This window comes from Mytilus californianus, unplaced genomic scaffold, assembly GCF_021869535.1.
Source record: "Mytilus californianus isolate M0D057914Y unplaced genomic scaffold, xbMytCali1.0.p SCAF_11, whole genome shotgun sequence".
NCBI classification, from domain to species: Eukaryota; Metazoa; Mollusca; class Bivalvia; order Mytilida; family Mytilidae; genus Mytilus; species Mytilus californianus.
Window position 1 is genome coordinate 10,175,980 of NW_026262593.1, and position 27,513 is coordinate 10,203,492.

At 31.5% G+C, this 27,513-nt stretch overlaps 3 protein-coding genes across 46 annotated transcripts in view; 2 read left to right on the top strand and 1 right to left on the bottom strand.

The window, feature by feature from the left end:
• LOC127719527 (sulfotransferase 1B1-like) overlaps window positions 1-4,723 on the top strand; it is a 20,376-nt gene extending 15,653 nt beyond the window's left edge. Inside the window, exons 3-6 of the mRNA XM_052225732.1 lie at window positions 99-422; window positions 1,536-1,636; window positions 2,708-2,876; window positions 3,947-4,723. Of these exons, the coding sequence (XP_052081692.1) occupies window positions 99-422; window positions 1,536-1,636; window positions 2,708-2,876; window positions 3,947-4,062 (710 nt within the window). The 3' untranslated portion in view covers window positions 4,063-4,723. The remainder of the gene's footprint in view (window positions 1-98; window positions 423-1,535; window positions 1,637-2,707; window positions 2,877-3,946) is intronic.
• The window catches only part of LOC127719523 (collagen alpha-1(XII) chain-like), a 565,245-nt gene that overhangs the window by 72,036 nt on the left and 465,696 nt on the right, over window positions 1-27,513 (bottom strand). For 15 of the 44 annotated variants that reach the window (XM_052225729.1, XM_052225699.1, XM_052225701.1 and 12 more), the window contains 4 exons: window positions 12,324-12,758; window positions 11,192-11,326; window positions 10,380-10,427; window positions 9,029-9,453 (listed from right to left, as the gene is read on the bottom strand). The exons of 3 other annotated variants lie outside the window; for them this stretch is intronic. In XM_052225729.1, coding sequence (XP_052081689.1) covers window positions 10,405-10,427; window positions 11,192-11,326; window positions 12,324-12,758 — 593 coding nt within the window. In that variant the 3' untranslated portion in view covers window positions 9,029-9,453; window positions 10,380-10,404. Of the gene's footprint in view, window positions 1-9,028; window positions 9,454-10,379; window positions 10,428-11,191; window positions 11,327-12,323; window positions 12,759-27,513 lie in introns of those variants that run through there. 26 more of the 44 variants (XM_052225728.1, XM_052225705.1, XM_052225706.1 and 23 more) reach the window with 5 other exon arrangements.
• LOC127719534 (uncharacterized) lies at window positions 17,898-23,293 on the top strand. The gene is made up of 3 exons (XM_052225742.1): window positions 17,898-18,150; window positions 19,828-20,252; window positions 23,146-23,293. Exons 1-3 carry the CDS (start codon window positions 18,048-18,050, stop codon window positions 23,158-23,160), a joined length of 543 nt encoding a protein of 180 aa, XP_052081702.1. The 5' UTR covers window positions 17,898-18,047; the 3' UTR covers window positions 23,161-23,293.

Below are 27,513 nucleotides of genomic sequence, written 5' to 3' on the forward strand. Positions count from 1 at the left end.
GCTAAACACGAAAGTCCATATCTATTTTGGGAAAAATATTCTTTTGCTTATCGTTTAAGAAATGTAGATGTTATTGTTTTTCACGATTTTTCTACCAGGTACACATTGGGTTCATGAGATTATATGCATGCTAGTAGACCACACGACAGAATATAACAGTAGGGCCGCTACACTGAAAATCCATTTAGATTTTATGACCGACTTTCAATTATTGGAGGCTGAAAATAGGCGAAGAATTCTACATTCACATCTTCCTTGGAGCTTTTTGCCGTCAAAGCATATAGACAAAAAGGCTAAAGTCGTGTATGTGAACAGAAATCCTAAGGATAGACACGTTTCTCAGTACAATTTTTTGAAAGAGTTGAATGGTGTTCCTCCAAATTGGACATGGAAGCAGTATTATGAAGATGTGGTTATCAATGGTAAAGTGTTTTCTTTTTAATAATTACGTTTGTGTAAGCTTAAGACCCGTAGATACTTTACCAAACAACTTTAAAAATTGTTTTGCAAAACAAAGACATATTTATTTTTTATGTACGTCATAATCCAAAATTTGTGTATAATTGACAAAGAAAAAAGTTATTTAGGTTAAACATTCAATACGTTCATTTTTTCATTTACTATTCATTTGTATAAAACTATAATGTTCGGTTCGTTGATACTATACAAATAAAATCTTAATATAATTCCAGAGCATAAATCTACCTGCTGTTTTATATGTTTTTTGAAGAAACAAAAAGTTATGAATGATGAAATATTACCATAATTTTTTAAATCAATCTGCATTTGTAAAAGAAGATACTAAATGGACATTCACAAAACACATTTAAGTTAAAAGAAGGTGCACATCGTGTTATGAAATTACCTCGCGCATTTTTTGAAAATGAGCTAAGGTGAAAGTAAACTTTATTTGTTTCCATACATATACATCATATAGGTATGAAAATACAGACGTTTTATGAACATAGAATTTGTATAGATGTGGCGCGTCCGAAGCTCTTTTGTGGATTTACCTTCATTAGGAACGATCAAATCAAAAAAATTGAAGGTCCAAGCCATACAAAAATATTGAAGGTCCAAGCCATACAAAAACATTGAAGGTCCAAGCCATACAAAAACATTGAAGGTCCAAGCCATACAAAAACAATGAAGGTCCAAGCCATACAAAAACATTGAAGGTCCAAGCCATACAAAAACATTGAAGGTCCAAGCCATTCAAAAACATTGAAGGTCCAAGCCATACAAAAACACTGAAGGTTCAAGCCATACAAAAGCTATGACACCCGAGTAGAAATGTTACGGGAAGAAGGATCAATCAGGATTTTAGTGGTGTTCATGTTGCTCAGTCTTTCGGTTTTCTGTGTAGTGTTTTAGGACTCGTTTGTCTTTTGGCCGTTTTCGTATTTTTGCCATGACATTGTCAGTTTCCCTTTAACTAGAATGTAAACTGCCATTTGTGTTTATGTCATCTCTTGTTCGCGTATTATGCTGTTACATGTAGTTCATTCTTTTAATCTACTTTCATATCATTATAGATACATTGTTAACTGGTTGGTTCAATTACACGAAAGAAATGACAAATGCTGCAAGAAATAACAAGAATGTGCATGGTGTGCTGTTTGAAGATTTGAAATTGGTAGAACGATTATAAAGACTTTATTTGCGTTTGTCGGTTACTGTGGATTCATTTATTTTCGTGGATACCTATATTCGTGGAGTCAGAAAAACTTGCATTTTCTTGGATATTTAATTTCGTGGCTTTGGCAAAGTTTGCATACATTCCTTTAGAAAATTTACAATTCGTTGAACATTTGAATTCGTTGTTCCCCTGTACCCACGAAATCCTCAAAAATTGGTATCCAACGAATGATAATGAATCGACAGTAATTCGACTAAAATAAAACAATGCGAGTTTCACAGAACTGAAATTTTATTTTCAAAATGTAACAGAATTTAAGGGTTAATGTAACAGTTTCAAAATTCCTTATTTATCATTCAACACATATCGGCAGATCTAAACGAAGAGAAGCGAAATCTGCCGAGTTTTGCCGATTGACTTCCCTATCTCTAATGAGAAGGACACATTTATTTAACAGATGCATAGTTTATATAGTCGAACTTTATAGTAACAAATTCTTGTTTGAAAGAAACTTCTACACATTAATCGTTGCATAAAGTACTATTAGTTCGAGTATAAATAAATATCAACCATTACGGAACTTGAACCTCTATAAATTTCAATAAGTTCACGATTGCCACAAATGTTTAACAGAAGTTAGATATTGAATCTAAATACTAGCAAATCTAAATACTAGCTATAGTATATTATGGACATTAAATATCTAATTAAAAAAAAAACAATTGCCTAATGAAAAAAAAATTAAACCTTTACATATCACGAGGTTTGTTGATCATCGTTTGTGACAGATATTGCAAACGTCAAATATGAATAATATGATGTTGGAGATACATACACGAGACAGGAAACAAGCGCCATAACAACATCGATAGGACAATATACGATCTTCAACTTACCTTTTTTGAATTTGACTTGGAGTTCGGTATTTTTTTTATAATTGTTTCTATACAATATGTCAATCTGTCAACAACTATGAGTCAATAACAGTTGTGAATAAAAAGAATAAAGACTAGCTATCAACACCAATTTTCCAAATGTCGATTTCTAACTTTAACATATACATTGTAGCGCCCGATTGAAACAATCAAACAACTTGCTGAGTTCCTGGAAGTTCCCTTTGACGATCAGTTTATAGCAGAAGTTGCCGATAAAAATGTCTTTCAAAAGTTAAAAGATCATAAACAGGATGCTACAGTTGCAATATCAAGGGATTATAAGTCAGTGTTGTTTAGAAAAGGTAAATATCAAGAGAACATAAGTCAGTGTTGTTTAGAAAAGGTAAATATCAAGAGAGTATACATCAGTGTTGTTCAGAAAAGGTAATTGTCAATCTTCGTTTAAATGTGAATTCAAAGATGATAACTAGGTGCCTAGTAAGCATATATTCTTTATGTGCCTGTCCCAAGTCAGGAGCCTGTAGTTCAGTGGTTGTCGTTTGTTCATGTCTGTCATATTTGTTTTTTTTTGTAAATTTGTTTGTTATAAATTCGGCCGTTAGTTTTCTCAATTGAATTGTTTAATATTTTTCATGTCGGGGTCTTTCATATCCGACCATACGGTATGGGTTTTTCTCATTGTTGAAGGTCGTACGGTTGCCTATAATTGCTTACAGAACTTCATTTGAACTTTGGTAGATAGTTGTCTCATTGCCAATCATACCACATCTCCTTGTCTTTATATAAATAACTTGAATAAGAAAAAGGTAAGAGGTTTTAGGGATTCGCATATTTTTGCTGTATTAATCAATTAAGTATGAGTGACTGAAACAAAAAAATAACGTTACACTTATTTAGTCAGGGTAACCAGTTTCTACGCTACAACTACTAACTGAATTCTTCGGTTAAAAATAAAAACGAATCCGGTGATCCACTTATATCGATATATCATAAAAGACGAAAGTGATATAATTATGAAATATCATCTGCAATCCAAATTATGAGGACAGATTTTCGGGAAAATGTAAATCAAAGGAGAAATTTCAAATGTTTCGCTCCTTTCTGAGCACATTATTTAGGTTTTAAGTTTGATTGACTGTATTTCTGGAATTATAAATACAACATTTATCTTTTGCGATGTTCTGATGCAGATCAACTATTTTTAAATACAAACAAAATTGCAATGTCAAAATCTTGTGGAATTTCTCCAAAACTGTCATGGGTGTGTAAAATATTCATTTACACACAATTTGTCTATAAGAACTAGTTCATTAACTATCATAATTTGGAAATGTTCCTTTTCTAAGTTTTCCCCTCCCTCCCGTAGTTCATAACAAATATTTTTTTTATTTTTTTTTTTGTATTCTTACAGGGGAAATTGGAGACTGGAAGAACTGGTTTTCGGTCTCGCAAAATGAACAATTTGATGTAATGTACAGAAAAGAAATGGAGGGTGTTGAAGTAGACTTCACATACGAAATACAGTAGATACTGTATCGATATTGCATTAAAATTTTGTATTAATCAAATATTAAAAGACGAATTCGACGGAGCCACATGAACTAGAAATTATTTCAACATAACAATGTCTGAAAGTTTTATAAATGTACGAATTCACCATAAATGCATTCACCTAATCACTTACAACCCTGGTTGGTATAATCGTTCACACACAACCACACAACAACTGATACCCGATCTCTAGAAGTGCAACCCTAGTTTAACATTATTACATAATTGAATGACAAATGTTATTCCCGGGGACATTGCCACTGGGGATTATGGTAACCTAAAAGACTGATAGTCCACCAGCGGCGCTGTATTTTGATATAATGCTATTCATTCTATTGAAAGGTATTTCCGTCGCTTATTGGAGTTCATTGGGCACATATTTTACATATGATAAAGAAGGTATTTCAAAAATAAGTATGTTAGCGACTACTCATGTTGGAATGCCTAAATGTGAAACGTTTAATAGTATAAATTCAAATGACTCTATCAATACAGCCGAAGTCGATTAAGGTCAACTTTGCCAACGAAAGATGCAGTCATAGTTTTAAAAGAGTAACAAAATAGTCCTGGAAGTATATACAGATAAAAATGTAAAAACATTACAAAATCTAAATATTAAAGTACTGATTTTACATGTCGTAACGTGATGAATATTTTGAAGCCCACTGCTTCCAGGAAACACATAACACAAAAATACATGGATTTGCTGAATACAATTTCTCATTGTAGTGAGCTTGGTATGATTCCGGGTAGTTTGTAGTACGCATAGATTCTGCTTATGGTAGTGATTCCCCAAGACTTGGAGGAAATAAGAAATCTGGTGAAATACCTTTGCAATTATTTACGGTGCATACCCATGAAATATCCTGTCTTGAGTATTCTATTGATACGGAAAGTAAATCCATCGTACATTAATGATCTTCTCCCCGATTTTTTTTCTGACAAACGAACTCCGAGTCTGTGCCTTGACGCAACTTTAAAACGGACTAAAATTATTTTCTAAAGCGATCAGTATTCTGTAAAATTCGGAAACAAATTACTATTTACTCTGAAATATTCGCAATTAAGTGACATGTATGTCTTAACTATAACAGGATTTCTCCTGATCACCTTCTTTTCTTATAGAATTGAAAATGAAAAATATATAATTCAAATTTATAAATGTGTTAAAAATTCATGATAACTATAGTTATATCTATTATGAATTATCTTCATTATTACCTATGTTACCTGTGAAATGAATGCGCGCAAATGTAATCAAATGCTGAGCGCTACGTAACGTAACAAAATTTAATCCCTAATTGTGCGCAAATGTAATGCTCTCGTCCCATCCGGTTTCATACGAAAAAAGATTTAAAAAAATATTTCCTTGAATTTGACAGTTGTAGGAAATTAATCCTGCATTTTATTGCAGAAGATAAATCTGAGTCATAAACAAATACCTTGGGTGATTCAAAGCAACATTTTTGAAATGGTGTTTTTATAAAATATTTTGAAATCTTGAGGTGACATGGTTACTAATGATTGTAAACAGGTAAAATAAGGGTGACAATTTAATTGGTTAACTTTAGTGATGGTTATTATCTTATATGCAATGAAATGTCATTTGAAATTTTGACTGTAGTACTGAACAGGATAAACTTTACTTATGCAAAGTATTTCTTTATTTAAAACAAAGATTTATTCTGCACACTTTTTTTGAAAATGTCAACTTAACAAAGACTAATAGGGAACAACAATAGTTGTATTTCTCCTATTTAGGGAAGCTGTACATGCACCTTTGACCTGTATGTACTCTCATTTTCCAAATTTCATGCTTTTTCACTGAAAAGTTGCAAACATGAAATATTCTTAGTGGATTGAGTTTCAAAGACACATTTGAGGGAAACTTGCCTTGAATTATGGCTCTACTATGAATGTTAGTAAGCATAGCAAGCTATACTCAGTGATTTAGTTAGATTTTCCGACTTTGTCTCCTTATTTCTTATATTGGGCTATAAAAGAACACATTTTCCTGGGTAAATATTTAAGAAATATACAGTTATAAGTAAATGAAATGTTTTTGAAGCAGTTACAACAAATATTTACTTAGAGAGAATCATTTTATTTATCCCTCTCTGGAATGCGGCGTAAACTTAAGTTAATTCAGCTTGAACACTTCGATTACTCACTTTTTATCACATTTGTACATAAATTACTCCGAGTTACTCCGAAATTTTTATTTGATAGCCTAAAAAGTTAAAATTTTGAGGCAATGAGAAAAAACTCGCCTTATTAAATTTTTTTTTAAATCTTGACCCCACCGACGCCGCCGGAAACAGCACACCTTTATTACTTCGTAGAGGCGAGACAAAAAATATCTATTACACTTAACTTTTTTCGTTCTCTTATATCTGGAAAATCTTTATCCGATGTAACCTAATTGCAATTTTAATGAATTGTGCATGAAGATTAAAAAGGCCAAGAATTGCATTCGGTAGGTTGTAATGTGGAAGTAAGAACACAATTTTGTAGTGGTTAATTAGGAATCTTTTTTTTTCTATGACTTAAAGTAAGTTTTATTTTCCAGCGATCATCTACTTGACATGCATGAAAACTCGTGTCTAGAATTATAATATTATCTAAACACATTTCTAAGTAAACACATTAAATGTACACATGTCTTGAATATAAACACTTTTTAATGTGTTTTAGAATTAAAAGTTTTTAGGACTTTTAAAAACACTAATTTCGAAGCCAAACATGATTCTAAACACAATCAGATCGATCTAAACATGTTACAAAGTTAAACTAAGTGTTGTTAAAATAAGTGCTCAAACAAAGTATTTAAAATTGTTGTTAGGATCTAAACACCATTTTATACAGTTTATAAAAATAAGGAGATGTGGTATGATTGCCAATGAGACAACTATCCACCAAAGTTCAAATGAGGTGGATGTAAGCAATTATAGGCAAGTTGAAATGAAAACAAAACTTCAATTTGATGTTGTCATTTCCCTCCTTAAGTGGCAAATGACGATTAAAGAAGGCTATAGAAGCTTGATGTAAAATATTGCTATGCGAAATAAAGGCAACAGTAGTATACCGCTTTTCAAAAGTCATAAATCGATTAGGAGAAAACAAATCCGGGTTACAAACTAAAACCGAGAGAAACTCATCAACTATAAGTGATAAACAATGGAACAACAGAAACACTGAACTGCAACAAAAAAAAAAAAAAAACACAAACAACAACAAACGCTAATAAATTCCTGGAGTACTAACTTCAATTTATTTTTCTACTGGCTGTATACCTCTCTGGAACATGCTAATTATCCGTATATGTATACAGCTAGATCAGAGAAAGTCAAGGAAAAAATTCCAAAGGAATCGATTGATATGCAGTAAAGATTGGCACTTTTGGAATTAAGTTACTGAGCAAATTCAAACGGACCTTATCTCGATGTAAACATTGAATGTGAATAGATCGAGAAGACCGCAAATACATGTACAAAAATCGAGACGACCATTTCTTAAATTTTTATAGAAAATAGTAGAAAGATACCTACTTTATTAGAATAGTTATCCATAATTTCTGAACCTGCATAGACATACTTAAATTTTCATATTCACGAAAAGACAATATTTCTCTATTATTGGGTGTACATGTGACAAGAGCAGACCGGTGTGCTCAATAACTTAGATTGATTGATTGATTGTTGTTTGCTTTACGCCGCATTAGAACAGAAAGGCTATATCGCGGCGACAGCTAATTCGAATATTATAACAATTTAAGGTATATTTTTAAAATCAGACAAAAGGTCTTTCAATAAACTAAAATTCTAGACTAAAGCAAATTGATTATTTACAAATAAAAATCAACACTAAGATAACGTGATAAAAATTAAAATCGTTTTAAATATAACAATATTTTTTTATATTTTATGATATATTCCAATTTCTTTTAAGAATGAAACAATATTTGTAAATGGAACATTATTAAATAAATCATACATATTATTGACATTGAAAAGCTTCTTCCGAATATCAGCAAAGTCAATACAATGAATTAAAACATGTTTAATAGTATACTTGCAGTTGCAAGGTACACATTGTGGTTCATCTTCATTTTTTAAAAGATACTCGTGTGTCACTCTAGTATGACCAATTCGGCATCTCTCAATAACTTAGGTATGAAAAAATAAGTAAACTTTGAGAAATTGTAACATGCTAAAGACTTTGTGGAACACTCCGAAAATTGGTGACCTGAAGGATCTTAACATTTTGTATGTACATGATTTTCTTCAATTTTTTAATCAATATGCAGCAAGGATTGGCATTTTTTTATATTTCAGTTTCACTAGCTTCTAATGCAATTATCTCGATAAATACCGAACATAAAACATAGTGTATTTGCATGTATATTTCTTCTAACACAGTTTAACAAATATTTTTTTTGAAATGTACAATTATTATTTAGAAATAACTTTTGATCACTATCGTCACCGGAATTGTTTTATTATTGACTTTCTCGACTCTATCATAAGAAGAGTGAATTTTCTTTTGTTTTCGTTCATTAGATTTTCCACTGATAAAAGGCTCCGACATGAAAAATATGAAACAATTCAATTGAGAAAACTAACGTTTATAGATATGAGAAGATGTGGTATGAGTGCCAATGAGACAACTCTCCATCCAAGTCAAAATTTATAAAAGTAAACCATTATAGGTCAAAGTACGGTCTTCAACACGGAGCCTTAGTTTACATGTAGAAAAATATCGGAAATGTATTTTTTAGAAGTGTGCGAAGATATTTTGTGTCTAATTTTTGTTACACATGGTGCGAAATTTAATACATATAATGTTCAATTCATAAATATGACGTAACAGAACATGCATATTCATAAAAAAAGTGTGCTAATTGTGACTCTATAAAAATACCTTTACGTTAAAAATTGAACAAATGTCAATAAACTCGTCATAGATACCAAGATTAAAATTTTGAAAACCAAACTCGCGTTTCGTCTACAAAAGACTCATCAAGGACGCTCATATCAAAATAGTTAAATGCCAATTTAAGTAAGACGTTGAAGCGTATTGACATATTGACTAATATGTACAAATAGATAAACATACGTTCAAAAGTTACAAAATTTTGCAATGAATAAAACATTTCATTTTGCAATAAATAAAAACATTTCATTTTGCAATGAATAAGAGCATTTCATTTTGCAATGAATAAAACATTTCATTTTGCAAGTGATACATATTGAATTTCAAAATCAAAATAGTAAGAACAGGAACCACTGACACAGGATTCTTACATAAAATGTTCCATATAATTTCATGACTGTATACCTCAATCTCATTTATATCCAAGTCATCATACTGAAAAAAGTAAATACTATTATGAATATGTTTTAACCTGCATTCAATAACTGGATTTGTTTTAATTTTTTTAAATTATGACTTGTCTGGCCTTTATAATTGAGAATTTCCTTAATTTAAAATTTCGTCATTACTGTCAAATTTTTCATTTCACATCCAATATCTAGTTTTCATAGGAGTCCTTTACATAATATCTTTGCCTGCCGGCAATTAATGCAAAATAGTGTATCATGAACTGGGATATAGAAATTTTGCTACCTTGACTCGAACCGTCCTGAAGGCAAAATCCATGCTAAAGAGAAGGTTGTTGGTTTTGCTAAGCAGTTAAAGGACTTTAAATGCAATGCCTCGTGTAGGAAGAGTACCACACTCTCTGCAAGCTAAAGAACTTTTGCAATAAACATTTAAGGGATCCTTTTGTGAACCAATGCAATATTCTTTACCATCTCATCTTCTTTTCGGTCGAAATTACCTTCATCCAACTTTGCCGAATTCCTTAATTTATTAATTGTCAGTTTGGTCTTATCCCGAGTATTCATGACATATTTACAACTGACTGGACTGTGACAAAAACATTCTCAATCACGAGAACAGCAGATACAACCAACCGTTGGGGAGTTTAAGAGTGTTTTTCTTTTTCGTTATATTTCTTTTCGTATTACTCAATGAAAATAATAGAAACTTGTTTATCAGTTTGTTCTAAATATGATATTTTAGGGTACGTTTTGGCTGCTTCCTTTAAAAATTGTATAATCATGTCTTTTGTAGAATATCTTACAATCAATCTCCGTACATTGATCGATCCAGCGAAAATCGGTACTAAAACTTTCGGACAGTATAATGCTTTACAATACTGTTAATGGTGCTGCTTTATTTGTTTTTATACATCTGCAATAGTATTATGCTTAAAAATAAGGTTCACGTACCTATGTATTACTGTAGTTTGTGTAGTCATGGATTCCTATGCAATGCAGCTACAAGAAAAACAACACACGAAAACATTAATAAATATGTGTTCTTTTGATTAAGCATTGATTTGTATCATCTGCTAACATTTACCTAGTATAACATGTATAGAGCAGAGTTCCCAGGACAACAGTTGCATAGTAGTAATGATTATAACAAATGTTGCAAATGTAACACGCTAAATTGATTTATATGTGTAGTTACTATGAAGATAAAGTTTCAAATTATCAGTTAATCAAGTCCTCTTCCTCACGATTATTTGCCCTGAAATGCGACTGACCATTGAACATTTACTTCAAATGAATTACATGACATGTGCCACTTGTGGAGCAGGAGAAATTTTCCATCCTCCAATCACATTCATGTTCTGGTGGGTTTTGTTTCGATCAATCTTTGATCTTCATCTTTTTCCTTTAAAGCCATGGTGTAACACGTATGTTTGTTTTTTTCGACTTATCGTTATTAATTGTCCATAGATTTTATTCATCTTGGTGGTCATTTCCTCATTTAGATTTTTTAAATTTTTCTTAAAAGTTTAATGATCGTTAATAACTATACTTCAACATGCCAGTTGTGTTCAAATTATTAGTCGTTATATCTGTTTTTAAATTAAAAGGTTAATACTGGACACCGATTATATAACAATTGCGTTATTTTTTGTTTTTGTTTTTTAACGTGTAAGGATTGTTCAAGGGTAAATCTATGACTGATCTCAAATGCATGCGATGATTACTTTTTTTTTTAAGAAATACTTAAGAAAGGTAGTTAGTACCAATACATGTCCTCCTAGCTAATGAACTTTCAATTGACGAAAGAGCAGCATAGCTGTCTACAGAAAACGAATACTTTGATTTAGGACTGGACGCCATGATATCCAATTCTTGCTGATCAATGTATGGTCCAACCCCTGGTGAAAAAAGTAAATTAATTCTTATTTGTATTCAATATATTATATCCATGTTTAACTACTATATATAAATTATGTGTTTGAAGTCTTGCAAACATTGGATGTCTTATCTATTTGTTATTATTTCAGAAGAACATTCATGACACATCTTCTCATTGGCTAATTTGTGTGAAAATATTTGATTTTTACTTATAAATAAAATAGAGGTATGACCAATTGCCACTGATTCATTTCCCATCAGATCTTTTTTTCAAAAAGTTTTCCAATTTAAACTTAGATTCACGGTAGAACTGCTTCACATGTGCCTAACAGCATAATGACGTTTTCTGGAGAAACATGGGAACACATTGTAAATGCGTAAAGAGGTTTCAAGACTGCAATTGTGGTAAATTTGTTTAAATACTTGGTAATTATAGACGAAATATTCTATTCAAATTAGAGATATATTTTGTCTTTAAGATGCAAACTTATTCATTTTAGTTGAGGAATATCATTCAATGTGAAACTTAATAATGTTTATTATTGTTTCAAAACGGTCTTCAACAACAATATGCAGCACTGACAAACAATTGTTTATCTTAAGGAAATAGTTAAATTCATAGAGAAATCTTTAATGTTTATGAATTAAATTTAAGTAGGTCTTAACAACCTTCAGATTACGACTCTGTGTGTGAATGAATTTCAGGGGAAATTCGCCCTATTCCATGTGCTTATTCAATTTGTTTTGACAATGATTGTAGTTGTATATTTTACAGTGTTAGTTTGACGTAGCATGTTAATAAAATAGAATTTTATTCGGATTTCATAGCGAGATTGTTACTGAAATTACTTCCCTTTTTGAATAATATATGAATTTATTTTTATTGATCACGTATCTACTGCATTCACCTACACGTATGTTAAAATTTTGATAAGACTTTTACAGTCATACCGTCTCCTTTATATATTCGCTCTTAAACCTTATCATTTTTTACCGTTTTGTTTTATTTTAACCTACCTATTGCAAACATGATAATTCCTTGATTTTTTGCCTTAATTGCTTGCATTTTCGTACGCAATGGTTTAGTTGACGCTCCGTCTGTAACAACGATTGCAATCTTAGGGACTGTGTTTCCTCGTCCGCCACTAGCTCTCGTAAATCCATACTTATCAAGCAGTTGTAGGGCTTTATGTGTATTGGTAATGCCAGTAATGTATGGAATATTTAAGACAGCATTTATAACATCAGACTTTCTACGGTACGTATTTAGTGTAAATTGTATTTCTGCATCTTCAGAAAATGTAATGAGACCAATCTTTATGTGGTCTGGACCAATTGTAAACCTGTTCACAACAGATTTTGCAAATCTCTTCAAATCGTTGAAAGCAGTGATACCTATACTTGTCGAGCTATCAGCAATGAAGAAAATGTCGGCCACTGCTCGGCGACAGGCTACACATATAATAAATGTTCGATTTAATGTTAAATCATTGCTAGCATAAATTTCCAATGTGTTATAGATTTTTATTTTATAGCATACCATTTCCAAAACAATGTATGTTTACGTTGCCACTTAAACTGTCTTTATCATACTCAAATGAAAAAAAAAACATGTCTTATAGTCATTGTTTTGCAATCTTTCATTCTATAAAATAAAATATTTGCACATCCAAAGTTTGATTTGTCAGTGGTTGTATATGTAAGAGATTATCTGGTTAAGAGGAGAAAAAAACTACAACTATCCGACGTCTGAAATATATCAATTTAAAAATTTACGACAAAAGAGATGATTTCAGCTTCCCAATTGTGAACTTTTCTATGTAGCAACATTCCAGCAGCGCAGTCTTCAAGTGTTTTAAAAAATGTAAAAAATTGAAAGGAAAATGAAATATTCAAATCAAATGAACACGACTTTTTAATGTGATCAATCTTTTATAAATTGTGTTTTATATGTATAATATGTAAAATTATTCCATAAGACTTGAGAGCAAACTGAAAGTCTATTTTTGCTGTGGTGAAGCCAGGATTTTGAAACCAGTTTTATAGTCACTTCTCCTAGTAGCGTTCCTGATGAAGGTAAATCCAGAAAAGCGCTTCGGACGCATGAAATTATTAAACGTGTTGTTTTCAATTTTTTTCTTAGTCCTATAACATATAAGAAAAAAATATAAAAAATGATTAATTTTGCACGTTTTTTGGCAAAATTCATTTCTCACTTGACTTTATTATTAGTCAAAGAGTAAAGTGACTAGCTCAAGTTAGATCACTGATAGTGACAGTTTGATATTTTGCAAAATGTAAAAACTAGGAGACATTTTTTTGGGCTGAATATCATTATTTCCATTTATATGTAAATCCATTTTTTATTTTACATGCAAAAGTAGAAATAACATTCAGAAGTCACCACATTTATTTCTTCAACATGTGGAACCCACATCAAGCTGCAAGTTAGCTCTGAAGGGCCCACAATAACAATATAGTCTATGGTCATGGCACAATATGGCGATCAGTGAATCTATGGCCTATAAAATCATGACCCCCTGCTTGATCAACCTGGAAAGGAGTGACACCCTTCTATCAGTTTTCATTTTTCTCATGACCCCCTACTTTTCTGCCGGCCCACTGGAGATAAATAATGAGCGGTCCCCAATACTTGAATTAAAACAGCCCTAACATGACACATTATTAATTCATTGGCCTCTTATCTCAATAAAAAGGGAAATTGATAGAATAATGTGAATATTTTTGGGGCCCTTTATAGCTTGCTGTTCGGTGTGAGCCAAGGTTCCGTTTTGAAGGCCGTACTTTGAGCTATAATGGTTTACTTTTACAAAGTGTGACTTGGATGGATAGTTGTTTCATTGGCACTCATACCACATCTTCTTATATCTATTGTTATTTTAAAAGTGTTTTCATAGCTATAGACTTGCAAAAATAATTTCATTTCGACCAGTATCAAGTTTTGAGTGCGAAAAGAGAGTTCTGATATGCACTTGATTAATAATGTTTGTCAAATCATAAGAACAATGGCAGGTTCACATAACTCTTACGGTAGTGAAAAATAACAATTCAACGCTCCGAGAAACTTTTTATATCCTTTCTGTTTTACATATTGCTTTACATTGCGATAATTTATTTCTTTTTTTGTCAAAAATGTGTTGCTTTCAAATTACAGGCAGCAGTTGTTAACCGAATGTTTATATGCAATATGAACATACACTTAGAAAAACTTAAACAGAAGGTTATGTATTATATATAAACAAGCCTTTTAAAATCGAATAACTCTTGTAACAAAAACATTCAATACTTAAACATAATTACTAAAAACAACCCAAAACAAATTGAACGAATATTAAATGGTTATTAGATAACAGAAAATAAGTACTTTATATACAATGATTTCGGAACACCTGAATTATTGAAATGTTTTAACTTTTAGTTCAAGGGGCACAACTGTCAAATTTATGTTCACAAATTTCACTCAAATTCTCATATTTGATTTCTATCATTCTAAATCGTATATCCAAATTACAAAAAGTCTAAAATAAACAATTAACAATGCATGGACTCGATAATATGTATGAGCATTTCGTGTATTTCAGTCTAGATGCCGTCTAATTAACTATTGCGATGACCTCCAAAGACTGACGACGGTCATTAATAGAAATAGCAATAGAAAGCGAGCAGGTGCAAAGGATTTTTCTAGATATGTTTGATTTCATATTATAGGTTAAAATATGTTTTTATCTGTATAAGAATGATCTTTTGTGGATTGAATCCGCCAACCAAATGTTGACATTCTTTCCCTTTTAATAGCTGAACATGCTTAGTACATGCGTAACCCATCTCTACCTAAAGGGTTAAATTGGAGGCCACATGAATACGGATAAAATGAGGTTAAATCATTGACTTGCAAGTCAATGATACATCATCGATGTTTTTGAGCTTATTTTGACAAATTTGAGACAAACTGACTGCTTGTAACGAAATATTATATCAAAAGTCCTCTTTTATTTATACTTGAAACAAAAATAATCGTATATAAATTTTTGTCTAAATCGTAGCTAATGGCCCTTTGAAGGAGGTACATTTAACAAAATGTTATTATCATCTAATGTTGATTTGATTTTTTTATTATGAATACTGTGGATTCATTATTATTCATTGGAGACCAATGTTCGTGGATTTTGTGGGTAAAAGTGATCCACGAATTTAAATGTTCAACGAAGTTCAAATTTTCTATATGCTTGTATGGAAACATGATCAAAACCACGAAATGAAATATCCACGAAAATACAATTTCTCCTCAAGCCATGAAAATTGGTATCCACGAAAATAAATGGAAAGGAAACGCTGACATTTAGAACCAGCATAGTTGTAAATGAATTCTGCTATTGGCACACAATTCTCCCAATGAAAAAAAATAGTAAGTTTTGTTTTTATCAAGTAGGCTTTAGTATTGAATTTTTTTTCATACAAGAGCTATTTCATTTTCAAAGATTGTTTTTACTAGTATATGTAACACAAAGCCTTTTGTCTAAGGTGTTTTTCATACAATTCTCTCAGTGGTTAGGGTTTTATTTTTACCAGTCAAAGGTTTTTCAACTTAGAACGTCTTCTTCATTACACACAAATAATAAATTACTGAACAAAATAAAATACATGTGAATAGCATCATATACAATATTAATATGGAGACATGAAATGAACAAAAATTGAAACGACGTAGATCATCGATTTCTAAAAGTCGAGTTGACCGTAAATTTATTTGTCAAAAACCAAGTAGGATGTTTTAATCTGGGAATAAACATTCACTCTAAATGTAAATTTTATTTTCAAAGCAAGCACATTATTGTGTCAACATATATGATATTGTATATAAAATCAAATGGATGGTCCATATCTTTGAATAAATTGAATAATTCAATTCGTGGTCAACAAAACAAGTAAATAAACTTAAATGTTTATATGATTAGCAATAATGTCTAAATATAATGAAAAGCGATTGGTCGTTTTAACAAAATTCTACATTTTTATAAAAATTAGCGTTTTTAAATCTATAGAGTAACTATACATGCTATTATCATCAGAGTTTTCTTTTCTAAGTTAAAAAAATAAGGTATTCCATGGAGCTGCATAATTTTTACATGAGAGGACATAATGTTGATCAATAACAAACCTTTCTAAAATTGTCCGTATATAAATTTTGAAGTTATAAGAAACTAAGTTTTCAATTCCCTCATGCAAAGTTGACCTTAGATAAATTTGGCTATTTTTTTAGGTCCTTTCTGGTCATATAGCTCTTCAACTGTTTTGGCTATTATATGTTCTTGGTTTTCAAATATTCGGCTTTGAGCGTTCCTGATGAAGGTAAATCCAGAGAAGCGCATCTGACGCATGAAATTATTTAACGTGTTGTTTTCATTTTTTACAGCACTGGGTCGATACCTCTGCTGGTGGACTATCAGTCTCCTAGGGTATCATCAGCTCAGTAATCAGTACTTCGGTACTGACATGATCAATAACAAACCTTTCTAAAATTGTCCGTTTATAAATTTTGAAATTATAAGAAACAAAGGTTTCAAATCCCTCAGGCAAAGCTGACCTTAGATAAATTTGGCTATTTTTTTTTAGGTCCTTTCTGGTCATATAGCTCTTCAACTGTTTAGGTTATTATTCATTCTTGGTTTTCAAATATTCGGCTTTGACCGTCACTGATGAAAGGTAAATCCAGAATAGCGCTTCAAACGCATGAAATTATTTAACGCTTTGTTTTTATTTTATGAGCATTTTCATATAAATATCCATATTGACACATTGCATTGGGTTTAATATTTGCATGATACAAATCCATGTTAAGCGCACTGCATTTATTTCTTAATCTTGCGTGAAAAACATTTAAATATCTATCGCAAAATGTAAATTTGATATGTAGGGGTGATTAGTTTTTATAATACTTCTGTTTAAAATATATTTCAAGAGAGTCCATTTCTAAAAGTCATATCGAGAGAATTTCATACTAGATGGAATAAAAGATTCTTGATAAAGGGACAATCTGCTTGGAGTTTGGTATATATTTTGAGTACTTCATAGATTGTAATTGTTTGTTTCTGCCACGGTTGGAGTATTAAATATAATAAGTATTCTGGAATATCCCTATTCATAATAATGTAAAGTAAAGTTAATTTTTTAACTTCCCGTCGAATCTTTAACCCTTCCCATCCCTTTTCTAAATAGAGTGAATGAGGGCTAGCGTAGCTTGTTAGACCAGTGACAATACGTGCTGCTTCCAGCTGTAATGTTTCTAATCTTCTATTATCCAAAACTTCTGAAGAATATCCAAGAACTGGCATAATAAAAGTTCGATATATTTTTAGTTATTTCCTTTTTAATCTGAATTTCAAGCGTCTAAGAACATTTATTTTTTTTAATACCTTTTCTATTAAACGTCTACTGCTTGCATGCATCAATCTTCATGCGAATAAGCATTTTTATAGTTTTTAGTGTTATCCTGCAAATTGTTTAAGATAACATAATGGGTAAAACATTTTTACAAACCAAATATAACCTTCTTCCTGACCAATGACAAACTGTATGCTTCTTAATATTATTTTCCTAGAATGAATTAACACTAAAAAGATTGATGTCAAATGATGTAACAAAGATACAGAGATGGAAGACAATCTATAAGATCACATGCTGTGACAGATAAAAAAAAACCAGCATTGTTACTAACAGAACATGGAGGAAGAACCTTCGACGTCAAGTGGCATAAAACGTTCTATCCCGAAAGAATTACAAGATGAAATCAATGTGATAGCTTCAAAACATCAACGAGTAATAGGTATTCGTACATCATTTAATAATCACATAACGACTAAACTTCAAAATGTAGTGCATTGTGTTTAAAGAATGGTACCGTTGTCATAGGAATTCAGAAGATAACTGGTTAAACATAAGTGATAATCACAAATTTATTGATAAAGATTGGTTTTTAGTTAATACATCAAGGTGTCAATATTTTAAGGAAATACCTGTTATACCTAGGTTATGTTCATTGAAATTTAAAATGATCCTACGGACACGAGCAAAACAAACGATTTTGGAGATATTTGCACTGTAATAAGGGCCAAAGGGACATCGCCATCCAATGAAGGAACATAAAAAATAGGGAACAAATGATCGTCTCTTACGTAATATGTTTTTAAAGCGGTTACGTGTTAAATTGGAATATAGATCCTTATCTAGAAAAGGACAACTATTTTGCTGTGTCTATTACATTTCCTTAAAGGGTCTCTGGTGGAGAGTTATCTAATGAACAATCATACCACATGTTCTTATTGTTATATAAACTATTATTAAGACCAAAAAATGAAATATGATTTTTTTTTTGAGAATATTTCTTAAAGCGGAATATTATAATTATATTTCGTAATGAACAGTTATTGTGGGTCAAAATATGATCAAAATATATCTTGTATTATTGGGTTGCAAGTAAAAAAAAATCAACCTCATTTGAATGATTCTTCAATTTGACACTTAGCTTGAGATGGGTGACACATGGGCTAAGTTTGTTGAGTTTGAAAATAGATCTTTCTTCTACAGATAAAAATAATGATTTTCAAACAAATCTAAAGACAATTGTCATTATACGACTGCACGTGCTTGTCTGAGTATTCGAACATCACTGAAAAGATGTTTAGTGTCAAAGTGCTCATATGATAGATTTGATACCGTACAATTTTATTACATTCATATTTATGTTTATATAGGGTCAAATGCCATGTTTCGTACGTAATCTCGGTGATTAATAATATGACGTCTAGTCTAAAATACACACGTAATACTGATGTATTATAACTAGTCCATGCATTCTTAATTTTTTTTAATCGGACTTTTTGTAACTTTGATATACGTTTTAGTTGTAATAAATGTACATGATATGAAAATTTGAGTCAAATTGGAAAACATGATTTGACCGCTTACGCCCCTTTCAAAGTTAGTTCCCATAGATAAAGAATGTTTGATAATTTTAAGCAAACATATTATCAATGTCACTGTAAGCGTTAATAAAAGTTCCAAAAATTTAATTTAGACAGATATTGCTTCAGTTTCGCTGTTAAAGGCCATTCTTAACAACCATGACCAATTCTGCGTTTAAAGAGTGCAATAAGCATACATAGATGTTGTTAAGGACAACCTTTGAAGCTTTAATCGTTCCATAAAAGTTACAGTAAGTTGATCTGACTTCTTTGCCTTTTTCATTAACAAAAAAAGTTTTATACATTTATATTAATTCGTAAGAAAACTGAAACCCTATTATTTGAACAATTTGAATTTTTACAAAGTCACCGACGCATGTCTTATATGACAATATCAAAGAAATATAACAGTAGAATGCACGTTTTTTGCAAGAAACAATGCTTATTCAACACCAATTGTACATCAACTGTAAAACTCCATCACTGTCCTAAACTAATATACTTTGAATAAACATTTCATTTTTCAACCTTATTTTCAGCAAAACCAGCAGACTTAGACGATGTTCAGAAAAGATGGTTGGTTGTTGGAATATGCCTACACGGCGTAATATCCCCAGCCATGAGGAAATATGTTGTTCCAGCTTTAACAAAACTTTGTTATAAGTTATCTATTAAACATAGCCTTGATACACAAACTTTTTCAAAGCATTTACAAAAACATCCATTAACAAACAAGACATCCCTTAATTACGAAGCAGTCAACAACAACAAAGTAAAACATGGTTATTATAAAGCAAAGTACGACTACATGATCAAGAGTGCTGTGGATCTATCCAAGCTATTCCTACAAACACATATGGTACATTATACAGGCTTTGATGAAACATGTGACTCCTCCGCTTTGCTGGGATTGATCATCAATATTGACCAGTTCGCTCCAATCGTAAAGTCTGATGCCGAAGATGTACGTAAAGTATCTGTGTAGATTTATATCTGTGTTTGAGCTGTTGATTTTTCCAATTGATAAGGGACTTTCCGTTTTGAATTTTCCTTTGAGTTCGGTATTTTTGTTATTTAACTTTTTATAATTTGCGCCACTCATAGTATTTGTTTAATGTGTTCCGTAGTAATGATATTTATTTGTGAAACCAGCGGTATCAAAAGTTCATTAAAATAAAAATCTTTATTAAAAGTAAATGTTCATATTACGAGAGGTACCAAAATAAACCAAGTTACGCTAACAGATTGAATACTTGGTGTGAACTAGGCATTTCACTAAATATTCGAGACGTTCATTATTTTTGAGAATAAGAAATTTTCAATAAAAAAATTCAAAAATAATAAAGTTTTCGATATCCCTATATATCGTTAACAGAACATAATAAATAAATAAATAGTTTGTACATTTAGAAAAGATTACACTTTTAAAAAAATGTTTACTGATAAAGGTGTCGCATTTTTAACTGTAAGTGGTTTGACAGTTTTCCCAAAAAAACTTTAAATTCTACTTTTTATTTGGTGTTAAAAAAATAATATCTTGTTCAAGAATCACGTAAGGAAAATGTAATATGATGTCGCTGTGACACAACTTTACAATCACTTTCAAAAACAATTTGGTGCTTTGCTACCTAACTTGCTTACCAATTCCTTATCAATTCTTAACATAGTGATGGCATACATGTAGAATGAATTTGGTTTCATGATAGGTACGACGGTATATAAGAAATCCTTGGGCTCATTGTGACTTTACTGAATGGGATGCTGTAAAGTATTCCAATTCATTCCAACTGATGAAGAAGCTAGTCAAGGACCTTAAACTTAGTCTCAATAAAGAAAAGCAAATCATCGGGGGAATCAAAAAATGGGAAATGAATGGTAATGTCCAAATATGCTTGTTTTGTTGATAAAAATGTTAATATGCTGAACATACTTATAGGCAGATATAACCTATAACATTTTACTAAGCATTTTGTCAGTGGAAATCTAATATTTAATATACATGAAGTAAACAAACATTAGCAATGAGAGCTGATATATTTCATGAAAATCTTTCACTTTTTTCTTATGTTGTGCTATTACATCACTGTTCCTGGTAAGGGCGAGAATTGCGCGGTCGCAAACATATCTGACCCCACCACACTTGTAAAGAACTTATATATTTCACTGGACTTATTGGATAAGTGGTATGGAATGTTGCGGATTGAAAAGGACTTTAGGAATTGTTTACTGTGTCTAGCTTTCCGAAGCCTATATTATTTAGAGGAAGATCAGTATAAGACCATCTCAGACTAACCTACAAAAAAAAAAAAAAATTTCATTTTTCCGATTATCTTGAAAAAAACTATAAAAGATAGAGAGAAACTTTTTATAACATAAATGGTCAGCAAGACATGATCTACAAATAAGTTAAACAATCGAAATCGTTTGTCCACTCCATATAGAAGTTATTGCCCTTAAATGACATTTTGTTTGCCTATCATCCTAAAAACTATCCCAGATAGATATAAACTTTCAATAGCAAAAACGACAAACAAGAGAGGATCTGTAAATAAGATTTCTAACATTGTCTAAGCGTTATTGCCGTTTAGTGACATTTTTTCCATTTTTTGTTGTCATTTGTTTGCATATTATCGTGACAACTAGGTAAAATAGTGATAGATAGAAACTTTAAATAGCAAATATGATCAGCTAGATAACATCTACAAGTCAGTCAATATAGAAAATCTGAAGAAAGATACCAGGCTTATAGTTTGTACGCCAGATGCGGTCTACAAAAGACTCATCAGTTACACTCGAGTTAAAAAAAGTGAAAGGTCAAATAAAGTACGAAGTTGAAGAGCATAAATTGATAGAAATTTTGAATAACAAGAATTATCAGCAAGAACTGATCTACAAATAAGTTAAAAAGCCAAAATTGTCAGTACTTAAAGTAGTTACTGCCATAACAAGAATATTTTTATCATTTCGTTTGGCGTTTAGCCTTTTCAATGAAGATAGATAGAAACTTAAAATAGAACAAATGAACAACAAAACAATATTTTCCAAAACGACAGTCTACTCCTTAAGGTGGTACCCAACACCTTGACTTATATTAATTTGGCTCGTTTAATTTTCATAAAATTTTGACAAAATATTTACTTTGACCCTTTGACAAAAATATAGAAATTTCAAAAAATTTGAACCAACCACTTTATCAGAAAAATTTCATTGGTTATATAGCAGTTTGACAAACACTAATTTTGATCATTGAGAAGCTTAATATTTCCTTAACAATGCAACGTGATTAAAACGTTTAGCTGATTTTTACAGAGTTATCTCCCTGTAGTGTTAGGTACCACCTTAAAGGAGTTATTGCCCTCAAATGACGATGTATCTCAATTGTTGCGTTTTTGCTTATAATCCCGATAGCTGTAACAGAAAAAAAAGAAACTTAAAAAAGCAAAAACAATCAGCAGAACCAGATCTACAGAAATGTCAAATTGTTAAAATTGTCAGTCATCTCCTTATAAGAAGTTATTGTTCTTAAATGACGACGATTTCCTTTTTTTTTCGTACGAAAACGAAAACTACGGAAGTTAGGGATAAACTGTACATAATAAAATGATAAGCAATAATAAATCAATATCAAAGAGATTTTGATATTATAGTGTACAATAAAGAAAAGTGGCCATTTTTAAATATGTAAAGCGATTCACATGAACGCAAATGATCGAAAGAGCCTTTATCTGGTTTCAGGTTAACAATTGTGGCATAAGTTGAAATTATTAAATTTAGGAACAGTTTAACTTCGAGGAAATTGTTAGTTGTCAAGCAAATGTTTCATTATTGATATCTATCTTCACATTATTTTTGTTTAGGTCCACGGTTTTTGAGCGGAACTACTCATGGTCTTGAATTAGTAAACGAGTTTCGTCAACAAACACACGTTCTTGCTGAATATGCACAACTTGTGGCAACAGAAACAGATAATGATTTTATTACGATGAAAAATGAACTAAAGACAGTCGAAATCATGCTCCTTAAAACATTTTCTCAGTTAAAGAGAGACCTGGAAAAAAGATTTTTGGAAATAGACAAAGTAAGTAAGACAGACTATATATTTGAAACGTCTCCAGTCAGCTATAAAAGGTCCCCCAAATGACAAATGTTAAACAATTCAAACGAGAAAAGTAATGGCCTGATTCATGTACAATGAACGAAAAACTGATATGATATACAGCAACAAACGAAAACCACTGATGTACAGTCTCCTGACTTTAGACAGGCACATACAGAATGCTGCGGGGTTAAACAGGTTTGAAGGCGCCAATCCTACCCTAACTTGGGACAATGGTGCAACGGTGCAACATAAGATAAAACTATACAAAACAATAAACGAAAAACAATTATGAGAAACAGTAATAAACGATAGCCACCAAATCACAGGCTCCTTACTTAATACAGGCACATATGGAATGTGGCGGGGCTTAACTAGTTTCATGGAGCCAGCCCCCCCACCCCCCACCGCCCCCCCCCCCCCCCCCCTAACCTGGGTCAGTGGTGTAACAGTACAACATAAGAACAAAATATAAAATCAGTTTAAAAGGTTTTAACTCGTCAGATCGATACACAGCAGAAATACATTCAACAAAAACACAGACTGCATATACATCACCACAACAAAAAAAGATACTTAGTACAGATCTGAGAGTATTCGCAGTTACTGACAGCTAGTTCAAAGCCAATAACTACGAATAAAAAAATCATGCACTGCCAAGATATAGATATTGACAGATTGTAGAGCCATGATTGTGCATATGTATATAAAAATAATATTTAGTTTGATCTTAATTTAGTGGAAACAAAATCAATATTTATACCAATAAAAGTATGTTTGAACCGAGACAACATATTATACAATTCACCTTAGTTTACATGTTCATGGCAGAAGGTTATGGACAGATCTTGAGTTGGTCTTTCAGTACCGTGAAAATGACAATAGAGTTATCTGTCTTGGAACGAAATCATCGTATCCGGTTTATACACAGTAAGAAGTGAATGAAAATAACATGTAATTTGCCTGTCTGTGCTTTAACTTTGAATTCTTGACAAACAAGTAATGTGCAGACAAGAACAAAATTTATTCGAACACAACTAAGCATTGGCATTTTATAAAGTATCTACTTTGCCAAAAAAAATATATACATGAAACACTCGTACGGATATTTATGGGTAAATATGTAAGATTTGGACTTTTTAATAAAGTTACTGTCACTTTTAACGAATTAACATCAGTAACTGGTCCACTTTTCAAGAAGAGATGTACTTTAAAACGGAAATGCACACACCAGTGTTGCTACAGAAAATATTGAAAGCCCCTTCTGAATTTGTTCACATGCTCATGTCTGGCTTTTAACTGTGGCCTATGTTTCTCATAAATGTCCATAAAGTGGTAAGGTATCTAGTTTAAAATTCGTTTTAATCATTGATGGTTTGCAAAACATATCTGTAATAGCACAACAATATCTTTATACATTTGCAGAGGTTGGTGACTCGAGACAAAACTTTGCAAAATCACGATGCACAATTCGGTAGGTGATATAACTAAGAATGCGTTAAATATAAGATGATTTACAAAGTTTATTTATATTTGTAATATGAAAGGTGAAATCGATTTCTGGAATAACCTTCATCAGATACGCTTGTCAGACAAAAAAGTCGGGAAACCAAATACAATTGTCGCACGGGAACGCACAAAAGGAAAAATTACGAAAATTCCATTGTTTTCACAATATTAAGCTAGTTTATATCAAGTTGCCATGTGTGTTAAAAAAATTGAGAAGTTTTTTTAATGTCTCTGGTAAATTCTTGCCAATGTATCAGATGAATGGTTAATGCATAGATTGAGTTGATGATATATATCAAAACATTTTTATTTATGATAGACATTGCTCTTTCCATTTTATAATCCATCAATGTCACAAAATATAGTCATTCCCCTTTTGTCGCTTAGCGATAATTGTAAAGGGTTAGCATTGTATGTATCTTCTTTTAAAAAAAAAACTAATCCATGCATACAATCAATCTCAATATGTTTAATTTCAAATGTTTACCTGATACTTCTGTTAAATAGTAAACATTCGGGCAGGAACATACCGTATGGTAACGCTTAGTAGTAATGCATTGTTTGTTTTATAAATTATTTAAGATTTTACGTTCCCGATGAAGGAAATACAGAAAAGTGATTCGGTGGCACCACATATATAAGGTGTTATTTTCGTTATTGAGATTTTCCCCCCTGATCTAATATATTGCCGCAACCATAATTGAATTAAATGCTGGACAAAACTATAAACCTAAAACATTTCGAAATGACTCAAGTTTCAATCCGATAATTATCACTTCTTTTCTCTTATCCATTTACATTTTCTATTGCGAATTATTTCAAAATAGTTTCACAGGTATCTTACATTCCGATCCGTTAATTTGTTTGGCAGACAAAATTGCAAGGCATTCAAAAAATAATATTTCAAAATGATAAACCACATTCATGCTCCCCGTGACAACGCAAAATCGATGTATTGGAAAACAAACAACACGCTTGATATAACTCGTAACTTCACGGTCCACTGAACATAGAAAATGATAGTGCGAGTGGGGCATCCGTGTACTATGGACACATTCTTGTTTATAATTTTATAGTATTGTACAGACGGCAGACCTGCCGCCAACTATCCCGCTTTATGGGGGATATCCCTCATGAGAGGTGTTGACCTGAATTTTGAAATTACTTATTATATTAACTGAACACCTGAAAACATGCATTCAAATGAGTTTAAAGGGTACCGGTGATTAAGCACCTACATACTCATTGAAACAAAATTGTAGAGATTAAAAACACTTATGACAAGGACCATAATGTCCTCTTGTGCTTAAAATCCACAATGGAGATTTTGAAAAGTTGGCAGGTATGCAGACGTTGTAAATGTGCACATTTTTATCATGAAGCGCTTCAGCGCTCAGCGCTTCATACAAAATGTGCTTTGATCAATGCCTTTTCACCCTAATAAAATATCAAAACGAAGCATTAAATTATCAATTATAGTACAGAAATTACCCCGACCTGTGTGAAAAGATTCCCTTTATTAGCAAAAGATGAAGTTTAAATTGTTTAATTTATTTGTTTGCCCATTCGTCGATAGAAGAGACATTGTGTTTTCTGGACTGTGCATCCCTCTGCCCTGTTTCAGATTAAGATTTTTCGTAAAGATGCTTTACCACGAGGTTGTGGTAACATAGATTTGAAACTTAGTACACATGTTCATTATGATTTGATGTCTTTAATTGCTATACCAAATAACGGTTTTTATCCCCATTTTACACTTCACTGGAAATAGAACTGAATAATACAGACAGGCAATCGTGTTCTAAGGACATATTTTTATTCTTTTAAATTGTTAGCTGAACTTTTTAATCATAATAAGGCATTTGCTCCTGACTCATTATGGGATGTTTTCAGATCTTACATGCAGCGACAGACACATGTAACAGAGTACAGTGACCGATCAGATTGTAATCGTGTTGATGCAAATTGGTACTTTCTCATTATACTATAAATACCGCTAAAATCTCTTTATAAGTAGGGATTAATTTCTATATTGTTGAACAAAATGGTTGCATCATTTAATTAAAATAATCGCCATGAAGAAACCATATTTATCTTGTGAATGGACGAGTGATACAATACTTTTTTTAAATGACACAAAAACAAATGAAATTTAAAAGACTTTTTAAACAATTATGGTAACAATATTATGTATGTGTCCCTTTATGTCATTCATGTTTTTGACTTCGACCAAGTTACTGGTTGAGTTTATAAAAAGTAAAATCACAAAAATACTGAACTCCGAGGAAAATTTAAAAAGGAAAGTCCCTAATGAAATGGCAAAATCAAAGACTCAAACACATCAAACGAATGAAAAACAACTGTCATATTTCTAACTTGGTACAGGCATTTTCTTATGTAGAAAATGATGGATTGAACCTGGTTTTATAGCTAGCTAAACCTCTCACTTGTATGACAGTCGCATAAAAAAATCCATTATATTTACAACGATGCGTGAACAAAACAAACAGACACGAAAGGTAAAAATGTCAAAAATAGGGGTACAGCAGTCAACATTATGTTATCATCTTAATCACTATAAAAACAAACAAATGTAACAAAAGCATGTTCAATTATCCTG

What these genes read in the sequence shown, in the direction of transcription:
- LOC127719534 (XM_052225742.1), top strand. Translation starts at nt 18,048, where the DNA reads ATGGAGGAAGAACCTTCGACGTCAAGTGGCATAAAACGTTCTATCCCG. An exon ending in AAAACATCAACGAGTAATAG is followed by an intron (nt 18,151 to 19,827) that starts GTATTCGTACAT and finishes CCTTATTTTCAG; the next exon opens with CAAAACCAGCAGACTTAGAC.